This window comes from Pyxicephalus adspersus, chromosome 2, assembly GCF_032062135.1.
Source record: "Pyxicephalus adspersus chromosome 2, UCB_Pads_2.0, whole genome shotgun sequence".
Classification (NCBI taxonomy): Eukaryota; Metazoa; Chordata; class Amphibia; order Anura; family Pyxicephalidae; genus Pyxicephalus; species Pyxicephalus adspersus.
Window position 1 is genome coordinate 20060872 of NC_092859.1, and position 22677 is coordinate 20083548.

General features: G+C 38.1%; 2 protein-coding genes across 3 annotated transcripts in view; one reads left to right on the forward strand and one right to left on the reverse strand.

Annotated features, from left to right (window-relative positions):
- Positions 1–1834: 1834 nt before the first annotated feature.
- POLR3D (RNA polymerase III subunit D) lies at positions 1835–11960 on the reverse strand. Its single transcript, XM_072399832.1, has 9 exons — positions 11887–11960; positions 8949–9102; positions 8743–8786; positions 8212–8363; positions 6907–7031; positions 6584–6752; positions 4492–4757; positions 3869–4021; positions 1835–2726 (listed from the first exon to the last, which is right to left on the reverse strand). The coding sequence occupies exons 2-9, from the start codon at positions 9099–9101 to the stop codon at positions 2604–2606; spliced, it is 1185 nt and encodes a 394-aa protein (XP_072255933.1). The 5' UTR covers position 9102; positions 11887–11960; the 3' UTR covers positions 1835–2603.
- A 3823-nt stretch (positions 11961–15783) lies between these two features.
- PHYHIP (phytanoyl-CoA 2-hydroxylase interacting protein) overlaps positions 15784–22677 on the forward strand; it is an 18652-nt gene continuing 11758 nt past the window's right edge. The window contains exons 1-2 of one of the 2 annotated variants that reach the window (XM_072399833.1): positions 15784–15900; positions 17287–17388. The gene's annotated coding sequence lies outside the window, so the exon portion shown is untranslated. The remainder of the gene's footprint in view (positions 15901–17286; positions 17389–22677) is intronic. The other variant, XM_072399834.1, reaches the window with a different exon arrangement.

The window sequence follows — 22677 nt, forward strand, 5'->3', positions numbered from 1 at the left end:
AAGCTTGCATCCCTGCTATTTGTATCAGCAGAGTGTCCCAAGGTGGTTCAGTGTTTTTTTGCAATACATGATATAAACAGAATAGAAGATCTTACCTCCAGATTAAAGGGATCTAAAAAGAGCTTTCGCCAGAGTTTACATCAGGATGCATTTTTTCCTTTCCAGCGAAGTCAAATGGCCAGGCCAATAATCCCTGACGGCCAATTGTGTAGTTATCTCTCCAAGTTGTATTACCAAAAGTCAATGATGCCTTCAACCCCCCTACTTTTTATTTCTCCTACACCCTTTTTTTTTTAGTCCCTATTCTGTTAATGCTTTGTATGTTGTTTTTGACCTTATCCTTGCTCAAATGGGTTGTTTTAAATTAACATTTTTTTTGCTTTAAAAGGAAACATATTTTGCGACTGGTATTGGATACTTCTGCAAATCATTTTCAGTTGATTGGTTGCTCATTTGCAGTTGGCTCTGTTCTACTCAACATTTTTATGTTACACAAGGTGTATTTTACATAAAATGCACTTCCTTACATTTATTGTATTTCTGTGAAGCTTCAAAGTTTAAAGCAGTGGAATTAGCTATGCACAGTTTTTTGATCAATGGATCAAAGAGAGTTGGTGACTGGACTGCAGTCAGTCACATGGCTGTCGCCCCTCCAATCAGAGACCTTTTTTATTTCGCCAAACAGAACTTCGTGAAATGCTTTGGTACCCTAATACCTACATCGTCACTTAATAGAGATTCTAGGTGAGTATGGTAGCTATAACTATGCACTAAAAACTTTTTATTCCTCAACTGTGCTTCATGAACAATTGCATATAATAAGTGATATATAATTGTGAATGGCTAACTGTTAACTGTATACAAGAAACACTGGTAAGCAGCATTACATGCAATGTCTGCTTAAGTATTTAGTGCTGAATAATGGAGATACCAATAACTCCTCATAACTAATGTGCACACATTAAGACCAGACCAGCCTTTCTCAACCCTATTAACATGAAGGAACCCTTCAAATAAAGTTTAGTTCTTAGGTAACCTCTGCTGGAATCACTATATCCACATATAATTGGTAAATTAGTGTGGTGGTGAGAAAATTGGCTCTTACATTACTGGCCTCCTGGCCAGTATGACACACTTGCAGATAGCCAAAATGATCATTGATGTCAATTTAACTGACCTAAAAGGCACTACATTGCACATTGCTCAAGAAACCCCTAGCAACCTCTGGAAGAACCTTGAGGTCTGTAGAACCCTGGTGTAGAATCACTGGAATACAGACACAGATGAATATCTGTCAGGACTACAGATTACCCAGGGAACCTTTATTACAATAACAATGTAAACTGCATTTTTAGGACTTTTTAAGACTAGCATCACAGTGTACTGGAACCCCCTCTTTATATTTGCTTTGTTTACTGTCCATTTCTGTTTTCAATACTTGTTCACTGGACAGATCAAGTGTTCCGTAAGTGAAGATGGTATACCTTATCTGCCTACAAGCACCTATTTTGAGAAAGTGACCAGAACCAATGAAACTTCTAGATTAGCATCATTGCTGGGCTACATATTTCCCACAAGCGTCAGTTTACATATTTTCCTAAACACAGGTCTTTAGGTTTTCTCAGACTACCGGGTTAATAGTTAAGGTAATCATCGCTGTCAGCTTCTGAGACTATATCAGTTACGTTTGTACAGTACAAGTTAACCATTTCTCTGAAAAGGACCATGTTGGACGGTTGGGTCGGTTTAGGCACGTTGGAAGTGCAGTTTAGAACACAAAACCTTACCTTGATCCAATTTATTTATATTGAAATCAGAAAACATCATACAGTGCAACATTTTTACAACATTTTATTTTCAATACATATAGTATATTTTGCTTTGGACATTGTTAACTAAATTTGGGATAAATAAAGTCATCATACAAATATAAAAGTAAAGGGTCAGTCCATCCAAACTGATAAATCATATTGACAGTTGACATTTCAACTGACCAAATCACCTTGACTTCTTAAACCTCTGAAATTGCAGTAGCTGGATCTCCAGATCAGAAACGTTCTGGCTCTGCACCCCATACAATGGGGTTTTCTTTCTCCTGCTGCATTGTTCTGTCATTTAGAGAAAAAAAATATTACTGACTAATATGGAATAGCTGATGTAGTTTATTATGCAGCAATCTGCACAAAACAGAAATACCTGTTTGATGGACAAACATTTTATGCAGAAACAAGGTTTTCCTAGTTCACACATTAAATTCAAGTCTTTTGAAGAAGGCTATAATGTGAGGACACAAAAAAATATCTTCACACTGTGTTATAGCTCACACTGACATTTCATCATTGGATGAAGGTAGTTCTTCACTGTTCAGATTTGTTTGCTACTGAAGAGAACAATTCTTCTGGGAAAAAAGGCTACAGAATTCATCTTCACATATTTATCCAAACATATGGATGAAAAAAAAAAAAAAATGTTCATATCTGTGGTACAAACTGCAAATAAATTGCTTCCCAACAGCTTCTGGACTTAAACCTGAGGGTGGCCCGGCCACAGCATATACAGTATAAAACTATACATCTAATGCTCTATTAACTAGAGTGTTGGTTTCATTGCTGCCGCTTTTCCAGCAAAGACTCGAAATCTGGTGAACAGACAAGTTTGTGCTGAACATGTCCAAGAACCATCATTTCTCCTCGTCGGGCTTCCCCAACACTGATTGATACCAGTTCCTACAAAACAGAACATAAGAGGATAGTGTACAAACAAGATTAGGAAAACATGAAAGTACCAAATCAAGGCTTCAAAAACTGCAGAATAAACTATACCAAAGCTAAAGTGGAAGTCAAGGCACCAAAGCAAAAAACTGCTTCATAAAGACACTCCACTACATGCACTTACAATAAATAAATATTAAATATATATATATATATATATATATAATTAATATTACTACACAGCATTTCTATAGCACCAACATATTACGCAGCACTTTACAAAGTACATCGTCATGTCACTAGCTGTCCCTCAAAGGGGCTCACAATCTAATGACACTACCATAGTCATATGTCTTTAACACAGTCTAAGATCCATTTTTTGGGGGAAGCCATTTAACCTAAATGCATATTTTTGAATGTGGGAAGAAACCGGAGTACCTGGACGATACAAGGGGATAAATCTACGATTAACTGACAAGTGGAAACTAACTTACCAAAGAGTTAGAGAATATAAATAGAAAAATATTGAACAGAAAATCACTGTTTACTTGTATTAGGATTGTATAATTGTTACACAATGTAGTTTAAAGTTATTGTATGAACATTCTCAATTCATTTAGTAAATCAGCATCTTAGTATATGATAACTAAAAAATACTGGCTGCAAACCAATAATGTAAATCTATGGCACATACATTAATAGAAGGGGTTCTTGGTAGGGATTCTTACTGATGAACAAAAAAAAAAAAAAAAAACATTTGGTAAGTCATTTACATTAAACGAGACATAAGCATCAATCAGATCGCATATTGAGATTCTAGGTTGAGATAGGTTACATTGCAAATTGGGGCATTTTATATAATTTCTATGGTATGTTTTATTGTATGTTAGTGTAGGTTAAGTTTCCTTCTATTCTGCTCATCGTAACCCAAAAATCCACAAAGGTTTATGCCCCCACCCTTTAGATTGTAAGCTTTTTCAGGCAGGGTCCTCCCCTCCTTTTGTATCATTGTTTGTATCTGTCTGTCATTTGCAACCCCTATTTAACGTACAGCGCTGCATAATATGTTGATGCTTTATAAATACAGTGTAATCAAAATACGAAAAAAAATGGAAAATAAAGTTCCTAATATATTGAACTGTTAGATAGATAATCACCTGTAAAAAGGAGGAGGAAGTCCCTAAGGTGACATCAAGTGTAACTTTGCCCAAAGCAAGCTGTACTTTGCCAGATTTTCGCACAATTAGCTTTCCAATCTGTCCCTCAGACACATTACGTAATGAACAGATCTCTTCAGCTGCTGGTGTCTCCTGCAGATAAAAAAGGGAAAATAAATCACATACAATGTACACAGCATCAACTAGTCCAAGTGGTACAGACTACTAGAATCCAGCTACAAATAATAATAAAAATCATGACATTGGAATACTCTACATACATGGAATACAATATATACCATACTAATAATACAACATAATAACATAAAGGATAGTATAACATGTAAGCACAATAGAAAAATTACTACATTAGATGTGAAATTCTACTTCGTAGCAGCGATTAAAACTGAGACTGGGCAAGTAAACTTCCCTTGTAAGTCTTCTGCCTTGATTGGATGATTTAAATGATTCACTTTGATGGCTTGATCAAAGCAAAACACAGTGCCATTTTTGATTTCTACAGTGATTAACTAGGCAAAATTCTGTCTAAAAGCAGACAAATCTTTCTCTATGTGTCCTTCCAATTTAGCAAAGCTTCAATAGAACATGAGCTCCCCACATACCTGACTTTTTTCCTTGACTAGCAAAACATGACCATCCTCAGTTTGAACTTCAGTACGGACAGGTCGAGATTCCTGGCTAAGCGGCTGTCCAGGGAGGGTGTCTGGAAGCTGCACAAATAAGAGGGTGTCCTCTCCAGAGATCTGCAGAGATTCCAGCAATTCTGGGAGTGGTACATCCTTCTTTTCTGGAGGCTTCTTCACTGGAGGTGCCTTGCTCTGGTGGACTCCAAATTTCATTTCCTCATCCTCCATTGGTTCTTCTTTTACTAGAAAAGAAAAGTAAGAAGAACTTAATAAATAAAAATAATAACACTAATAATTCTAAATTATTAGAGTTTATAATTAAATATACTGTCCATTGTCTTAATTATTTTTGGTCCTATTCCATTTAAAGCAACCTGTTGTGACAAATACTGTTACTGCAATCTATAATATCCAGGAAGTACTAAATGACTGCTCGTCTCTAGCTTCCATGCATTACTTAAATTCCTGATCTGCAACTTATTCTGAGTCAGTGACTGAGAAAGCAGCATAGCCAGGGCATGGAATGGTAGCCAGGCAACTAATGGTAGAGATTTTAGGCAACATTAACAGCCTTCAATTTTTTTCACAACAGGTTTATTTTCAGTCTGCAAAGTCTAATCCAAGAATCACATATGTTACATTAGGCAAAAGCCCAAGAGAATAACTGCTTTACTAGTAAGCAAAGATACCCCAAAACCTTACCATTGAATTCTTATAAATAAAGCCTATAAAGATGTCTCTACTTACTAAAGGTGAACTAGATAACTAAAAACACATAGTCAAGAGAATTAACCAAAATAAATAAACTTTACTAATTTATCTGTTAGGCTGAAAACTGTCTGGTACAGAGGACTTTGGAGAATCCATGACTGTAGAAACTGCTTTATACGGCACTATAATGCTGTTTATAGCGAACCCATCTCAAAGACAAATGTGCTGCAATGTGGCACAAAACAATGTGTATTTGTGCATTTAAGCATTGTGAGGTGCCTAAGGTAGTGTGTTAACTCAACAATGAACACTAAATATGATACATTTTCGCCGAAGAGTAACATACTGTTTTAATTATTACCAGGCTTTACTTTTCAATAAGATTAAAAATAGAATACATATGACTGCACAGGCTGATTTGTAGCTAATCATAGGGACAAATGAGACTTGTACTTGCATTGCTCAACTGTTTTTCTAAAACTTTGCTCAGTTATTGGTTGCAACTACAGGCTCTATCCTACTACTTTTACATGGACCTCTTCTGTTATCATACCAACACTCAGTAAAAGTAATAAGCGCAATGTATTCTTCAAATCTTCCTGGGGTCTGTCTATTTATCAGAAGACACATCCAGTCTGCTGGTAAACAGACACACTTTCTCTAGTCCCTATCACTGACAGTAGTGATCATAAGAAGGTGTTCCTGGAAGGATGTCATGTATAAATATATATCTATGAATTGTGGTCCTTTTTGAAGAACATTCTGCACTTTTTGCAGCGCCCAGACTAACTGAAAGTATGTCATTCTATAACTTTAAGCTTGTGTTAATGGACAAATGCAACTTGCATGCTATTGCATTTGTGATGCTTATGATGAGCAGTTGACCTCCTATGCTGCATGAATCTGTTGGTGCTGCGTTTTTGTCCCCATAGACAAGAGTGAAGCAGTTCTGGAACCAAAACACATTTGATACAGGCCTATTATAGAATTTTTTACATACAACTAGTACATTTTTTTTCTTTGTTGAGATATTAGTCTGCTGTAATAATCTATGCAGAACAGAGCAGCACTCTGAGCCACTCAGGGCTTTTTTGCACAGTGCTCTCAGTGATAAAATGAACATGGCAACACAAAGGAATGATGCAAAGGAATGATCTCCTTATTGTGAATCTGCTAATTACAATTTCCAATGTACATTTTTATGGGAAGGTAGGTCTCTAAATAGTAACTGCAGTGCAGCCTGTACAGAGATAGTTTGTGCCGATTGTTGGAGGTCACTAGATCACAGGGTGAATAAACTAGAGATGGCAGGCAGAATAATGTACAATTATAAGTATTTTTGTATTACTGTACCTACCTTTGACAGATGAGGGGTCCACTTCCATCTGCTCTTCTTTGGGGAGTTCAGATAGAGGCTTTGTGTCCTTATCTTCATCTTCTTCCCGGAACAACCAGCCAGAGTGTGCCAGGGGGAGCTGTACAGGATGGTTGCGAGCATCATTCTGTAAACCTGGGTCATCCAGAAACTGTAAAAGGAGAGTTGTTATACTATGGAAGAAACGTAAAATAGAAAAAGAAGATGTGTTTTTTATATAACATGAGAAAAAAAATCTTTAGAGGATCAAGAAAAAAACAAAAAACAAACAGAAAACAAAAATTATCTCTAAAAATGTGACCCACCTTATCATTTTTCAACATTTGCAGGATCTGTTTGGTTTCTTCCTCAGTCTCCCTTTTCTCTCGTTTTATGTTGATAATATGGGAAGGACCCATATCAGCAGCATCAGATGGGCCATCCCATGCAGCTACAAATAATATAGAAAAATATTCATTTGTTTACAGATATATGGTAGAAACAATGTCAGACAAAGTAAGCACAGTGGCAGAAAACACTGATGTCATTGGATCTTTTTTTTTTTTTCAATAAACACAAGACTAAATATAATATCTTCTGTTTAATTTGTTTTACTATGTTTTCTTCATCTACTTTTAGAACTTCATTGAAAATCAGATGATGTTATAGGTTAGAGTTATATATAAATGGTAAAGGGTTCATAAACTTTCAAGCACCACTGCATGAGCCTCCCCTAGGAGATAAAATTCCAGATTTGGGTATGCAATGGTTCCAGAAATTGTCACAGCAGTAATAAAGCCACTTGTGATATGTAGCCTAATACATTTTTGTGCACAGTGCCATGGCATATCACCTAATGAAGGGGATGTAGATTCCTCAGTGTGTCAGCTATTGGCACGTACTTACAAAGCTAATAACCTAATTTTTGAGATCCTCTTTTGTCTAACTTTGTTTGAAACCAAATATGGGACATTCAATCACTTGTTCCAATAACAAATACTTCACACATTTAAACACAGATGCCCCCTCACCCAAAATGTATTTCTATTTTTTTTTATAATTTCATACTTCCTATTGTAAGGTCTATGAGCTAGTTACATGATGCCCCAGTATCCTATTTACCTCTTTTTTGTGCCGGCTGTCCTGAGATGCACTACAAAGGAAAGCTCCATGCAATGCATTCTGGGCTGTTTTTTTGTATCCTTAAGCCTTTGGTTCCCAAAAAACAAAACAAAAATAGTCCAGGACTACATTTAAAAATATTATACATGGCACCCATAATGCATATTACATTTTCAATGGCTCCAGAAGACTAGTAAACAATAGAGCACAATTATCATCAGGCAAGTACCGGAACAGTCCAAAAGAGGATATCATAGTCCTGCACATGGACTGCTATCAATACCAGGGGTGTATTATAATGGATGGAAAAGAAAAGATCAAAGTCCTGAACATGGACTGCTATCATTACCAGGCAAGTACTGCAATATGTGCAGAAGCTCACATGATTCCTTCACATATGACCAGAAATACTCATTTCCCTGCCTGTCATTCTTGTGGAGTTATCTGTCTATGAGAATGAGAAATTAATCCATCAGGTTTAACCAATACTAATCTTTTATAAGTTTTACTTTTCTTTTTGAGCTGCTCTGCTGGTCCCTGCTCAAAGATGGAGTGACTCTGGATAACTTGTGGCCTTCCTCGTCCCCTTCCTGGTCCATCTCCTCGTCGATCTCTATTACGCTCAGATCTTTCAACTTTTACAGAGACATCCTCTTTTGGCCTAGATAAAGAGGCAAAAGCATTAAAATTAACTAGTACAAATAGATATGCTGAGAACAACACAAATAAAGAACAAAAGAAGACAAAAAAAAGGAAATCTGTCAAAAGAAGAATTCTGCTGACCTCCTCAAGAAAATGCTAGCACACTTGCTGCCAAGTAAAAGCAGAACCCCCCAATCTACATTGCTGAACACCAGTGGCTCAAAGCAAAAGTAGAGGAGGTACATGATGGCCAAATAATTGGGAGGTCAATAATGATATTTGAAATACTTCTCTCATGAGAGAGTTTCCTTTAAACTCATCCTAATACAGAGGATACATTGCAGATGGACAACTAGAATTATGTGGGAGGAGGCTGCTGGACAAGTGAAGATACTCACTCTTCTTTAATTTTCCGGCTTATTATGTTGGGAGCAAATGTTTTCTGTAAAAAAGCAAAACAACAAGTCACAAAACATGACAACTATAAGTTTAAATACAGCATTTAGCTAAACCCTCCCTTCATACAATTAGAAAATATATGTCTGTATATGCCTACACACACTGCCTTTGTAAGCCAGTAGATATGGATATATGGAGAACCCACCTTTCGGACGCCTCCAAGGGTAAGATCCCTGGAGCGGATAGAGGGGAGACGGCCTGGGGTGAGGGGTGTTGATGGTCTGCGGCCCACCAGTCCTCTACCAGCTGAAATCGGGGTCTTAGGACCAGAGTCATTTTTCTGAGCTCCATCAGACATCCTGTGGGAAGAGAAGAAATACCTAGACACAATTCTGCACATGGAATATGAAAATAATAGATGGTTGTTAGGAAAAGTACCACAAATAAATCACCAAAAATAAAATAAAAGTAAGCGGGAACAGGCATCAAGAGACCTTGAACTTTTACATTCTGATACATTCAGATGAGGGAAAACCATTAAAATGTAATAAATTTCAGAAAATAAAGTAGAAAATCAGCATCCATTACAAAGTTTGTTCCAGAGGAACTCAATGGCATGATATCAGTTACAGCATGTAGACCAGCCAGTGGGAAGAATGTCACCCTTACAGGTAGCCAAAAACATAATTTGTATCTGCTAAACGGAGAATCAAAAAATACTTATTGCTCAGGGAATCCCTAGCAAAAACTCTGGAGGAAAACTGGTTGAGAAACATGGGGCCTGATTTATTAAAGCTCTCCAAGGCTCGAGAGGATACATTTTCCACAGTGAAGCTGGGTGATGCAGCAAACCTGGAATGGTTCTGGTCCAGGATTCAAAATATTTTCTGGATCATCCTGAAAGTGTATCCACTCAAGCCTTGGAGAGCTTTAATAAATCGGGCCCACTGTGTGAGAGGAGACAGATTGCCATCCCATCTGTTGGTGCTGCATACAACCTGGCCCAATCATTAGGCAAAAATATCTATAGATGTAAGTGTGGCATTCTTTTCAATAAGCACCACTATTGGAAAACATTATTCCCACTGACCAAAAATATTAGGGGTATTCTCCCTTTCAGAGACAGTAATGTAATGATTCCATTTTTCTTCTGACCACCAATGGATGAAGCAGTGTTCGCCCCAAAAATGTTTTCAGCTTGGTTGGAAGAAAATGTAGGCGTGTGGACAAAAAGTGAGAAGCAAAGCATAGCGTTCCCTGTTGTGTTCGTAGGAATCCAGTAACCCAGTAATTCTGTCAGCTTTCTACTGCCCCCGTATACTTTGCTCCAAATTTAAAATGCAAACCCCCTCGTATGTCTAATTTTTTCAGTGTCCCGGTTTTATACCCTAACTGACTAATGCAGTGGTAGCCAATCAGTGGACCGTGGCTCTTGCCGGTGCCAGGAGGAGGACCCCATGGGGGAGGCACCCGCCAGAGCCGCGGACCACGTCTTCCGTACAACCAGCCCACTCTCCCATCGCATCTGGCATCATAACGTCAATCTTGTGGAAGTTTCTTCCCATTTGAGTGACACACGGCTCCCCGCACATGCACGGTCCAGAGTGCATTTAGTGGTCTGTAGGTCCCAAAAGTTTGGCAACCACTGGTCCAGTGCCCCTGTATTGTGACGCAACTTTTCAGTAACTACCTAAAAACAGCCGGCTGGTTTATGAAAAGTGTGGGGTGGTGCACCCTGCCGTAAGGGACTGAGAAGGAGCACTATAGGGACATCTCTCCCAATCACCACCATCATAAGGGCACACCTCTTCCAGTGGCACCAATGCAATGACCACCAACATATGAGAGCCTGTCTATGTTTTGTTGAACATAGTTTTTAATTTACAGCAGATGTTAAAAAAGAATAGCAGTGTTCTCCCCAGCCGATTTTAGCAGGGCGCACCAACCGGCACATTTAAGTAACCACCTGGTTGTTCTTGGGTGGTTACAGAACAGTTGGGTCATAATACAGGGGCTGCCACCCGCCTAAAATTTCTTCCCACCCAGCTTAAAAAATTTTCTGGGTTGAGCACTGAATTGTATAGTATATCCCATAGTATAGGTGTGTTTTGTCCTATATTTTATATTATAAATGAATATGGGGTAATAAAGTTTAAAGTAGAGATTCAAGGAACATTTAAATGCTTCATGCATCAGGAAGGATTTTTTCCCCCAGTTGGAGCAGGGTTTTTTTGCCTCCATGGATGGATTCTGGATCGACTATGTCTATAGGGTTGTTATCTGGGATATGTTATTTCCCTAGTGGTTGAGGTAGTTTTTAGGTAACAGATAAATAGGTATAACATGGCTCAGTGGTTTCCTAAGACCTGAAAGCATACCTAAATTCTCTTTACATAAAAGGGTAGACATCTCTGGTATGTGCAGAAGAAGCTCTTTCATCAAAAGGGGGAAAAAAATTGCCGATCTCACGGATGTGCAGTGAAATCGGCAAGTTTTTTTCCCATCTACATCACCGGATCTCGGGCCTGGGTAGGGCGACTCAGGAAGAAGAAAAAAGGAAGATGGCGGCGCCCCAGTCCCGCAGACAGATGCCGGGATGTCGCAGGACCTGATGGAAGAGAGGACTTCTCAGGACCAAATGACAGCTCTACGGGACTAAAAAAATAAGGACTGCAATAGGCTATCCAGGCCTTGACATCAATAACACAGCGCAGATCTAACGTTCAGCTTTGGGGGTTTTGGTCACATGACCAGGTACTCACCTGCTGCAGCAATACCCTGTGCAGCAGGTGAGCATTTTATGCAATTTATATTCAATATTATTGTATTTTTATTTAGCTCTCAACTACATTTTATTAATATCCTCTGTCTTTAATAAACTCATTCTAAATATCATCTCAAATATGTAAAAATAGTAAAAAAAAAATTGAACCTGTGCTGCACAAAAAACATAAACTGAATGATGTAAAGCAGAGACAGCTGGCACCATGGCAGGTATATGCTCTCTTCCTATATCTCTACCTATACACTATATATAGTCTGGAGCATTACCAAGCAGCCATAGCGGACCATATATATTTTATATATTACAGACAGATCAATAGAACCTCCATAAGAGTCTGATACCAACACACAACCCTCACCTGACTGCAATCAACACCGCATGTCTCCCACCAGCTCTGCTCTTTGATCACGTGACACTGCGCTGCATCACTTCCGCCCCCGTACAAAGCATGCCGGGGGATGTAGTTCGCAGGAATCTGCTGAAGTCACGTGGGTATGCTGTACGGCGTTTAGAAAGATTTAATATCAGAACAATGTGAAAAATACGACAAACTTATAAATAATTATAAGTGCTCTCTAGGGGTTTTAAGATAAGTGCACTAAATTAAAGATTTTGCACTATTAAAAAAGATGAACAATTCATGTGAGAAATGTAGGGACTTCTTATTATTATTAGTGTCCAATTGTGGTTGCTAAAAAAAGAAAAAATGTGTTAGGCTTAGTATACAAAATCAGATTTTTACTTCTGATCCTATGAGTTGCTAACTAATCATAAGAGACTATTTTCAGTTGCTTTTGGATAAATCAGAAATCTTGATCAACATTGGAAGTACACAAGTTGTATTGTGTGTATGACATTTGATCATTTCTATCTGGGAATAAAAATTTTCAGTGTTTTGGGACTAACGACCAATCGCAGGTCAAAATCTTGATCTGTTCAGTCAGTAAAACTCAAAAGTCCCTTTGTCTATCTTAAGTTCAGTTCATCTTAAGTTGATTTTTTTAGATGGATATAAAAAATATTTGAACAAATATTTTACCTATTAAAAAGTTTTATTTTCAAAGTGTTGGCATATCTGGGAGTGTGGGTGAGTCATTGCCATATATACAATGTCCATACTCCATACCCTGCACAGGGTGGGCACAGGAAGCTGTGGGGTTACACACCGGTAAAAGGTTGAATTGTCCTGTGCTCCATCTCAGATCCTTCAGCAAGTAAAACAGTAATGAGCTCTGTAAGTACTGACATCACAAAATCTTAATGTGGTTTTGGTAATACGTATTATGTTGCACCTTAACATACTTTATTTAAGGCAGCCAAATCTAAAGGAATGAAATGCCAATGTACACAGTATTTATATAGCGCCAACATATTACACAGCGCTGTACAAAGTCCATAGTCCTGTCACTAGCTGTCTCTGTAAGGGGCTCACAATCTAATGTCCCTACCATAGTCATATACCATCACAGTCTAGGGCCAAATTTGGAGGAAAGCCAATTAACCTAACTGCATGTTTTTTGGATGTGGGAAACTGGAGTACCTGGAAGAAAACCCACACAAACACAGGGAGAACCTGCAAACTCCATGCAGATAGTGCCCTGGTCAAGATTCAAACCTGGGACCCAGCACTACAAAGGCAAGAGTGCTAACCACTGAGCCACCATGCTGCCAGGATATTCCCAAAAAAGTGTAAGAACTCCGGAAGATGGCAATGCATGGCATGTGTATTATTGTTCTATATCACAGTGTAGAAATATAAATGGGACCTCATTGTCCCTGGGTTAGCAATTAGAGGAAGAATTACTTTAGACCTCACACTGCTGATAGAAATTTGGCCATACACCTAAAAACCTGTTATCTGTCTAGGTATGAGTGATCACAAACAAGCAATTTATCATGTATTAACATAACGAACAATGCAACCAGTACAGAATTAATGTGATCTATTTAAAGAGCAATCGTTTAATTGATCTGTATTATGACTGGCTGTATTGCACACATAAAGAAAGCTCCGTAAATTATTTTAATAGAGGGTCTTTGGGATACAATTCTTATTTATTTTTTCATTTTAGTTGCATTGAATGATCAAAAAAAAAGGAAATATATCAATCTGTGTTAAATGTATCAAGCTAAAAATACCCTCAGTTACTGGGAATATATGAAATGTGCATCTCAAAAGCGCAGCATTCCAGCTCCCTGCACTACCCGACATTTTGTCAATTAGGGCCCTGGAGAAGGTGAGGGTCCTGAGCAATGACCCAGTTTATCCCCCCTAAACCTGGCCCTGATATGTGGGCTGCAAATGCTAACCTCTTTGCAAAAATGCTAATTGCTTAGATGTTATTATTATTAATAATATTATTATTATTATTATTAATAATAATAATAATAATAATAATAAATAAATACATTTATATAGCGCCACCATAATGCCCCCATTTATCCATGTACAATAAAATAGGGGTTGTAAATGACAGTGACACAGGAGGAGAAGAGGACCCTGCCCTGAAGAGCTTACAATCTAGGAGGTGGGGGAAGTATCACACAATAGAAGAAGAAAGTAGGAGCAAGTCAATTAGGACGAGGAAGACCATTCCAGAGAGCCGTGGCTGCTCTATAAAACTCTTGAAACTGTGCATGTGACGAGGTTATGATTGAGAAAGTCTTTAGTAGGCCATTGGAGGTGCGAACAGAGCGGCCAGGGGTGTATTTTTTTTACAAATTCAGAAAGGTAATGCTGATTATCATCACATCCACTCTATGGCTTGCCAATATAACTTCTTGAGTTGAGGCTTTTTTAGAGATGCATTAAGGTGCAGCATTTACTGCATGCTCAACCATGCTTTCAACCGCTCCTATTCAACTGTATGGGAGAGGTTGGCAACCACTTTGTGCACTTGTGTTGCGATCTCAAAAAAAAAAACAAAAAAACACCCATTTTAGCACAATATTACCAAAGTTGGGTGCATGGCAAATAATAGTATTATATAGAAACATGCAATTGGCTTACCCTACAAATTGGCCTTAGACAGTGTTAATGATATTTGACTATGACATTAAATTGTGAGCCCCTTCGAGGGACAGTTAGTGGTATGACTATGGGCTTTGCAAAGTGCTGCATAATAAGTTAAATATATAATGCTATATGAATATGAGCAAATAAATACTTACAAGTAGGTATATATGTATATACAGTATATATTCAAGAGCAAAAGATAGTCAGTGCACCAGGTCCAGTATCATACATTTATTGGAGTTCTATAACCTGACATTATGCAGAGTCAGAAGACCCCTTTATCAAGGCAAAGATACAGAACCAAATCCTCAGAACTTTTGAATCCATTGAAGGTCACATTGGTGGTTTAAGTATAACTTATAATATTGGCCCTTGGTGTGCTAGCAATCTGTTAAGTTGTCTTCCTGTTATAATGATAGAAAAGGCCAGGATGGCACTTCACCTTTAGCTGCTATTCTCACTCATGATCACTGGATCATCAGCAGCAGATGTGCTAATGAAAAGGATGCAGACTTGTTATAGAACTCAATGGGGAGCATCGAAATCAACACTTTTCCAATTGCAGTTATATGTTCTATTATATAGTGAAATCTCTCTTCATTGGTTGCCTTGGTGAGGATGATAGAAGTTTTATGTCAGGTCATAGGAGACGGGTCACCATTTGACTTTTTTTGTAAGGCACATTTCTAGTAGCTGACAATGGCCCCGGTGTTGATTACAGCTGGCATCCTATTATTGGCAACATCACTGTGATTAATTATTCCCTTTGAAACTGGAAAAATTCCAGTGCCTCGTGTTGTTAGCATCTGATGGTGTATCTGTTATTTACATTAACCCCAAAGCTGCCAATGCCACCCCCCCTCCCCAATCTTTAATAACAGGCTTGAGCAACGTGCAACTTGCGTCAGAATAGAATGTAACCTTTTTGTTGCCAGATCTTTCTGTTAACCATTCCCATTAATTTGTTGTCCCATTTGATTCTTTAAACCTTTGCCTGGCTTCTTCAATAGAGAGCAATGTGCAGTAACTCATAGAAACCAGTTACCAATGATCCATTTTTTTCTAACTGCTGTAAAAAAAGATTTTAAGTTGCTATGGGTTACTGAACTTTGTGCATCCCTAGTAATCTCCAGCTCCATTAATAAGACTGGTAATTTTTATTTTCTGTATCTCATTCTATCATCCCCCTCTCTCTCTCACCTCCTTCTCTCCCTCTCTGTCTCTCTCTCCCTGCTTTGCTGTTACCCTCCTACTCACTATTTTTCCTCTCTCTCTCCCTCTCCCCTTTCTTTCCTTCTCTCATCTCATTCCTTCACTCTCTCATTCCTCAGAAAGGTACCACAGCCACCCTCCAAGGTATGTTATCTATCTACCTGCTAATATGATGCTGCCCTGATATCACCTGGTATTTGCTGGCACAATACAAGATATGGAATTGCAATGTCTGCAGGTTTTGCAGGTGACGTTTCCTGGGATTTGTGACATTTTGTGATGGCTAGATCTGAACTTTTCTCCATGGTTCTGAAAAATTTGTGTAATTGTCTGTGCGTAGTTTCTGCATAACCATACGGAGAGGTATTCAAATTTACCTTCTGCAGAATATTTAGAAACTGATGAAGACCTTTAAGCTAGTTTATTCAAATTGAATTTGGAGAACTGATGGAGAACTGATGGCTGCCCAAAGAAATAAGGGAGATACCAACATATGTACAATGACCGCTCGAATCTGAATTGTTGTTGGTCAGCTCCCTTATTTGTCATTACTTATTAATGGATCAACAACTATACTAGCTCATAATTAATCTGTGAATATGGTAGAGTGAAATGTTATTGGTTGCTATAGGTTTCTGCACTTTGCTTATCTTTATCACACTGCTTTACTAAATAGGCCTTTGGGTTTTATAAATAAAACTGACTTTGACATCTGATGTATGAAAGGTGCGGCGGCCATCCAAATGGCGTAATTTACTGTGCCAAAGCACATTGCAAAATTATTTATGAAACTTGATTGGTTGCAATTGGCAACACTTTTTTCCTTTGCCGATATTCTTCATATATATGTTCAAAAATTTTTTCCATTTGCTATCAGATGGCAGTGTAACATAATGTATTGCGTGTACTTTTCATATGTGAGCTTGGAGAAATCTATATTTGGCAGTATAAGCAATGCTCTGCAGGGGTGGCATAGTCTGTCCTTTTGGATGCCTTAAAACTGTTATGCAAGATAACTGATCTGGCAATGCTTTGCAAGGCATGTGATGCTCTGCATGGCTCATGACGCACTGCCAAGTGAGCTTTTCTGGCAACACCTGAACTGATGGATTCAGCAACATATTTTCACATTGCATAGTTAAGCTGCTGGTGAGGAACTACTAGTCAAAGCATGCCCTGCCAGACACCATGCTGGAACTTGTAGGTTTTTTCAGCAGCTGTAACTGGTTGCATCTCTTCCAGTGGTCCATCCTTTGACTTGATTAAATCCATCTCTCTGGCATGTAAACTGTGAAGATTTGGAAATACGCCCTGAGTAATTTGCAGTAGAGGGATAATAGTGTGGAATGTGGGATAATAGCAGGTGGATGAGAGTCGGAAGTGGCAGCACCAGCTTACAGATGTGTTTGGGGGAGAGCAATGGAAAAGTAGGGACTGTGAGACAGGATTTAGGCCAGCTGTGAGTATTTTACACGTGTGGGTGGCTTGTAAGCAGAGATAGAGAGATTAATGTATAGTATCCTCCCACAGACTGAACATCTATCAGAGAGCTCAAAGAGAAATTCAGAAAAGCAGCAATCAATTGTCGGAGCCAGCACAGAGACTGAGTGAGCTGCTCTACCTGGCAGACAGGTAATGGGAGGAGTGCCCATGTTACCTCCATTCCATATCATATTCCCTATCTCAGCCTTATCCATACTGCATCTTTGTGTTTCTTGTGTGCACCTACCTCTCTTTTTTCTAAATACGTCTATTACTGTTTGCAAGTCATTCATTCAAGTGTCCAGCTGTGCTCAAACCCACACTGGAAAATTACAGTTGAAGGATAAAAGTCTCAGTCTGATTTGTTGCAGGGCCCACGGGGGTTACTTTATAATACATAGCTGCAAAGTGGGGTCTAATGTTGTGCAATACCATTACATTTCTGATTGGTTGTTTTCGGGAAATCCTAAGATAGTGTTTCTCAACCCGGGATCCATTGAACACTTGAGTTCTTCTAGAGGTTGCTGGGGGTTCCTTGGTTAATGAGCAACTTCCAGGTCAGTTTAGGTGACACCAATGATCTTTTTGGCTATCTGTAGGGTGAAATTCTTTCCAATGGCCAGCAATAAATGAGGCAATCTTCCTACCGACCACCATGCTAATTTACTGTGAGCAATGGATATAGTAATTATAGAAGGGGTTCCTAAAGGCCTGAAAGTTATTTTGTAAAGGTCAGTAAATGCTGTCCCAAAACAAGGCACATACATGTACAAAAATGTTCCCCTTATAGGTTGGGGATGGGGTGAACCACTGAAGAGCTGGGAGCTCCTGACTGGTTTGCTCCACTATTTGTAACAAAACTTGTATACTTGATGAATATTTACATACAAATTTCTCTGTAACCAAACAAGGGCCCAATACTTAATCAGAACTATGGTCATCGACTGCTAAATTTATTTCAGATCCCATACTTTTTGGGTATCATCAAAATCAGTATCTCTGAATTAGGCCTAATATTGTTGCCCTTAGCAACCAGTTTACAGTTGTCGTTTTTTAGGTGTAATACGGGTTCGAATTTGAGAGCTCAGCTCGGTTGCCATGGAAAACACATTTTATTCTAAGTTTTTTTTACACAATCTATTTAAAGCAGATGCTACAACATTATATAGGGATATATCAATCAATGCATTTTAGGAAGTAATTCATTCACACATCATTTTAGTTTTTAGGTATGCATTATTTTCTACTCGATAGGTGATTTAATAAAGCTCTCCAAGATTGGAGAAAATAGAATATCATGAGAGTACCTGGGTAATGCAGCAAACCTAGAATGGGGTTCCTAAAATTATTTGCTAATGTTTGGTAAATGTTTTCAATCCTGGACCAGATCCCTTTAAGATTTGCTGGCTCTCCCATGGTAGTCTATCATCTTCAGTTATGGAGAACGTTGATAAATAAGGCCCAATAGCCCTGAATTATTAAAACTCTCTGAGGCTGGAGAAGAGAGACTTTCATCCGTGAACCTGGGTGTTCCAGCAAACCTGGAATGGATCTGGTCAGGAAGTGAAAACAGTTGCTAACAAAAACAAATTACTTTGTATAATTTGTATCCTCTCCAGCCTTGGAGAGCTTTAATAAATCAGGCCTAATGTGTCACTTTCTTTTCTACACCATGCAAAATCCAAATCTCTGTTTTTATTTATCTGTTTCAAGTTTGATGTATGATCTATAAAAGTATTATTTTTTTTATTACCAGGAATGTTTACCTTGTTCGTAGCAGCTCCCTATAATGTTCCTATTTGTAGCCACTGGTAAAAAGTAGAATTGGTTGAATGTTTAGATAAATTCTAAAAGTACCATTTAGGTCTAGTTAATACCTGAACAATTTTTCTAAACAAAACACCAGAAAGTGCTGTTATTCGAAATTTTTGAGTGGATTGGCCTACTTTGAAAAAGAAAACTCCTAGATTGTAAGCTTTTCTGGGCAGGGTCTTCTCTTCCTCCTGTGTCACTGTCTGTATCTGTCAGTCATTTGCAAGCCCTAATGTACAGCACTGCTTATTATGTTGGTGCTATATAAATACTGTTTATTATTAATAATAAAAACCTATACAAAGGAAAGGATAATAGGCTGCTATCTTTCATCCTGGCATTACTAGCTGCCTAGCAGCCATGCTGCTTCAGTGTATTCAGGTTTTCTGGGTCATTGACCCAATACAAGCATACATGAAAAACAAATTCCTGATCCACATACTTTTTCTTGGTTAGTGACTAATTAAACTTTTGGATGAACACAGCAGCTAAGCAAATAGCATTTTCCAAAGGAGAGTTTAGATGGCGGTTTTACCCCATAATTAACAATCTGGGGCCAGACAAATGTCCCTCGGTAAAAGATAGCCATAGGTTGGTGTTATCATCTATACAAGGTGGCAGTTCTCTGAGGTGTGACTTTTTTACCCAAATAATTAGACAGCCATTCTCAACAGCGCTGTGTAATATACTGGTGCTATATAAATACTGTTTATTTTTAACAATATTATTATTATTAATAATAATAATAATAATAATAATAATAATAAATCCCTGGTGTTAGACTTGCATTGTTTGGGTGTATGTATATGACTCAAAACCTAACCTTTAAACATGAATTGTTTTGGCCTGTCTGTGTATGCTAGAATCTGAAATGTGATTGATAAGGAGCATCTTTCATCTTAAATCTTCGACCTAATTATTAATCTAGGGAGAAGGTCACTAAAAGGTATACAAAGAACACACTTGCCAATTCCATAGGTAAGAATTTAAAGAAAACGGGGCTTTTTTGGCAAAGACAATTAAGTGTATTGATACACAGAAACAATATTTATATAAGTGTTACATATTACCATAGTTCTCCTATGCTGACTGTGCTAGACATAATTCTTCTATGTGAATAAAGTGAGTTATAATGGCAAATAAAACGTCTTGTCCCAGTTCCCGATACGTTTTGCCTAAAAAAGGCTTCCTCAGGGGATTATGCATATACAGGTTGAAATTTGTCAATAGCCATCGTGTTAAAGTATTCAGTTAAGAACATACTGTATGTTAGGGTCCACTATGAAGTAATGGAGCCCATCCAAGTAATTTATTAAAAACTTGCTAACAGCTAGTGTCTTAAGAATTACTAGTGGATGAAGGGCTACACATGAATAGCCAAGATAACAAGGGTAACACGATGGGATCTGGATTAGAAAATGTTATGGGGAATGAAAATAGTGCCAAGTGTCAGTTTATGCACCACTAGATGATTGTACATATGAAGGAATAATACGTCCAGTATGATATTATTCATATAAACAGTGGTGATATAGTGGGGGAAGTTTTTAATAAATGACTTGGACAGACTCCATTACTCCATGGGGGACCCTACCATATGTTCTCAACTGAGTACTTTAACATGCTGGCTATTGACAAATTTCAACCTGTATAGGTATCCATAAACCCCTGAGGAAGCCTTGTTTAGGTGAAACGCGTCGGTAACTGGGACAAGACCTTTTATTTGCCATTATAATTCACTTTATTCGCATAGAAGAATTATGTCTAGCACAGTTAGCATAGGAGAACTATGTTAATATGTAGCACCATTATAAATATTGTTTCTGTGTATCAATACACTCAATTGTCTTTGCCACAAAAAGCCTCATTTTCTCTTTTTTTATCTTGACAGGTATTCCTAACCTTTATCTTGACAGGTATGCCTAACCTTTATCTTGACAGGTATGCCTGTTCTATGAGTTCCATTCACACGTCCCTGTTTCTGTGTGTTGCCTAAAGTAAAACATGGCAACATGTGTTTTGTGTCATGCATTGTGGCAGTGATAGACGAAAGACAGACATGCAGGATTTTTCTGGCACAGTGCACCACATTGTAGTGTGTTACCATGTGTTGTGGTGTGCAGCAAAAGCATTGCAATGTGCTAATGCAAAAAACGTGTGTTTCAGTAACATCATGTTACCGCAACACATTTCATCCTATAAACATTGAACCTTGCTCATCATATTGGGTTTAGAAGTGAGATATAAGTCATTCCTCTGTGTCATTATTCTATTCTTTTCTTCCCGCTGAAGTGATATTCTTGCATGCAGGTTCTCACACGTGTTTTGAAAAAACACTGATATAACAATAGAGAAAAGAGAAATCAGAGATGTGCAATGTGTGTCTCCATTTCCTAACCTGTGCTCAAGAGGAATCTGATTTCATTGTGTGCTAGTGGTATTTATATATCACAATGCATTTATCTGTCCTTATCTCAGGGACTTAGGTATGAAGTATGCTAACAACAATTTTTTCTTCATGGTCATAGCAAGCATTTAGAACTGTTGTTTCATTTACAACTCTAAACTGCAGAAGTCTGAAATTGATTCCTTGGAACAAAAAAGTTATTGTTAGTTTTGCAGCAAAAAGAGCATTTTACAACATATTACTGCAATGCAATGGTGTGATCAGACCTTAAAGTTACATAAACATGTCCGGCAATTCTCAACAAAAATATGACATGTATACAGCGATCCATGGACAGCGCATATTGATCCATGATGGTGGATTGATGAATGGCTGTCAGGAATGACAGCTGCACACTCCTATTTATGAGAGGACAGCAGGATGTTTGTTCAATCATCCTCTTCTCATTGAACAGAATAGTGCTGTGTGTATAGCGCTCTTTTTGTTCATCTGTCATTGCAAAAGATCATGTATGATTGACTCCAGCGACAGTAATCTGACATCTATATGACATCTGTACAGAGCTTACATGTACACAGAAATGTGAGAGCTGCCACTGCCGGATTGCATTTAAGGTTTCAGGCCTGCCATCCTGACCCTGGCTTCACTACCTGGTACATCAGTTACTTAGACATGGTCAGGCTGCAATGGGGACAGTTTTTTTTTTTCAACAAATATTGCCTACATGCAGTTTATAGGGTTTATAGGGTGATAAGAAAGTGCAGCAAAAACCAACACCAGCAAAGTAAGGAGCATGTCTTAGAGTGCACATTATAGGTTACAAATGCATACAAAAATCCATTCCAGCATGCAAGAGAAGCATCCATGCAGATATAAAATATACTGTGAAATATATTGACCATATAAAATACCTGTGGTTGCTAAAGCAGGGCTCTGGAATCGGTAGATTTACAGGGTTTCTCATTTTATCTTCACACTTTTGCATTCAAACTTCACACTTTTGCAACCAAACTTCACAAAAAAACTTAGACCCCCTAATCATTCATAAATCAATAAAATTATTAGAAAATAAATATAACACAATATTGTTTGATGAGCGATGAGACTTTTCTACCTATTTTAATTCTTTAAAAAACTCCTGCTGGAATCTCTTTATTTGGACATTTTCTGGTTGTTTATCTTTCACGCATATGCGACGTCGCTTTACTGTTGAAAGTTCC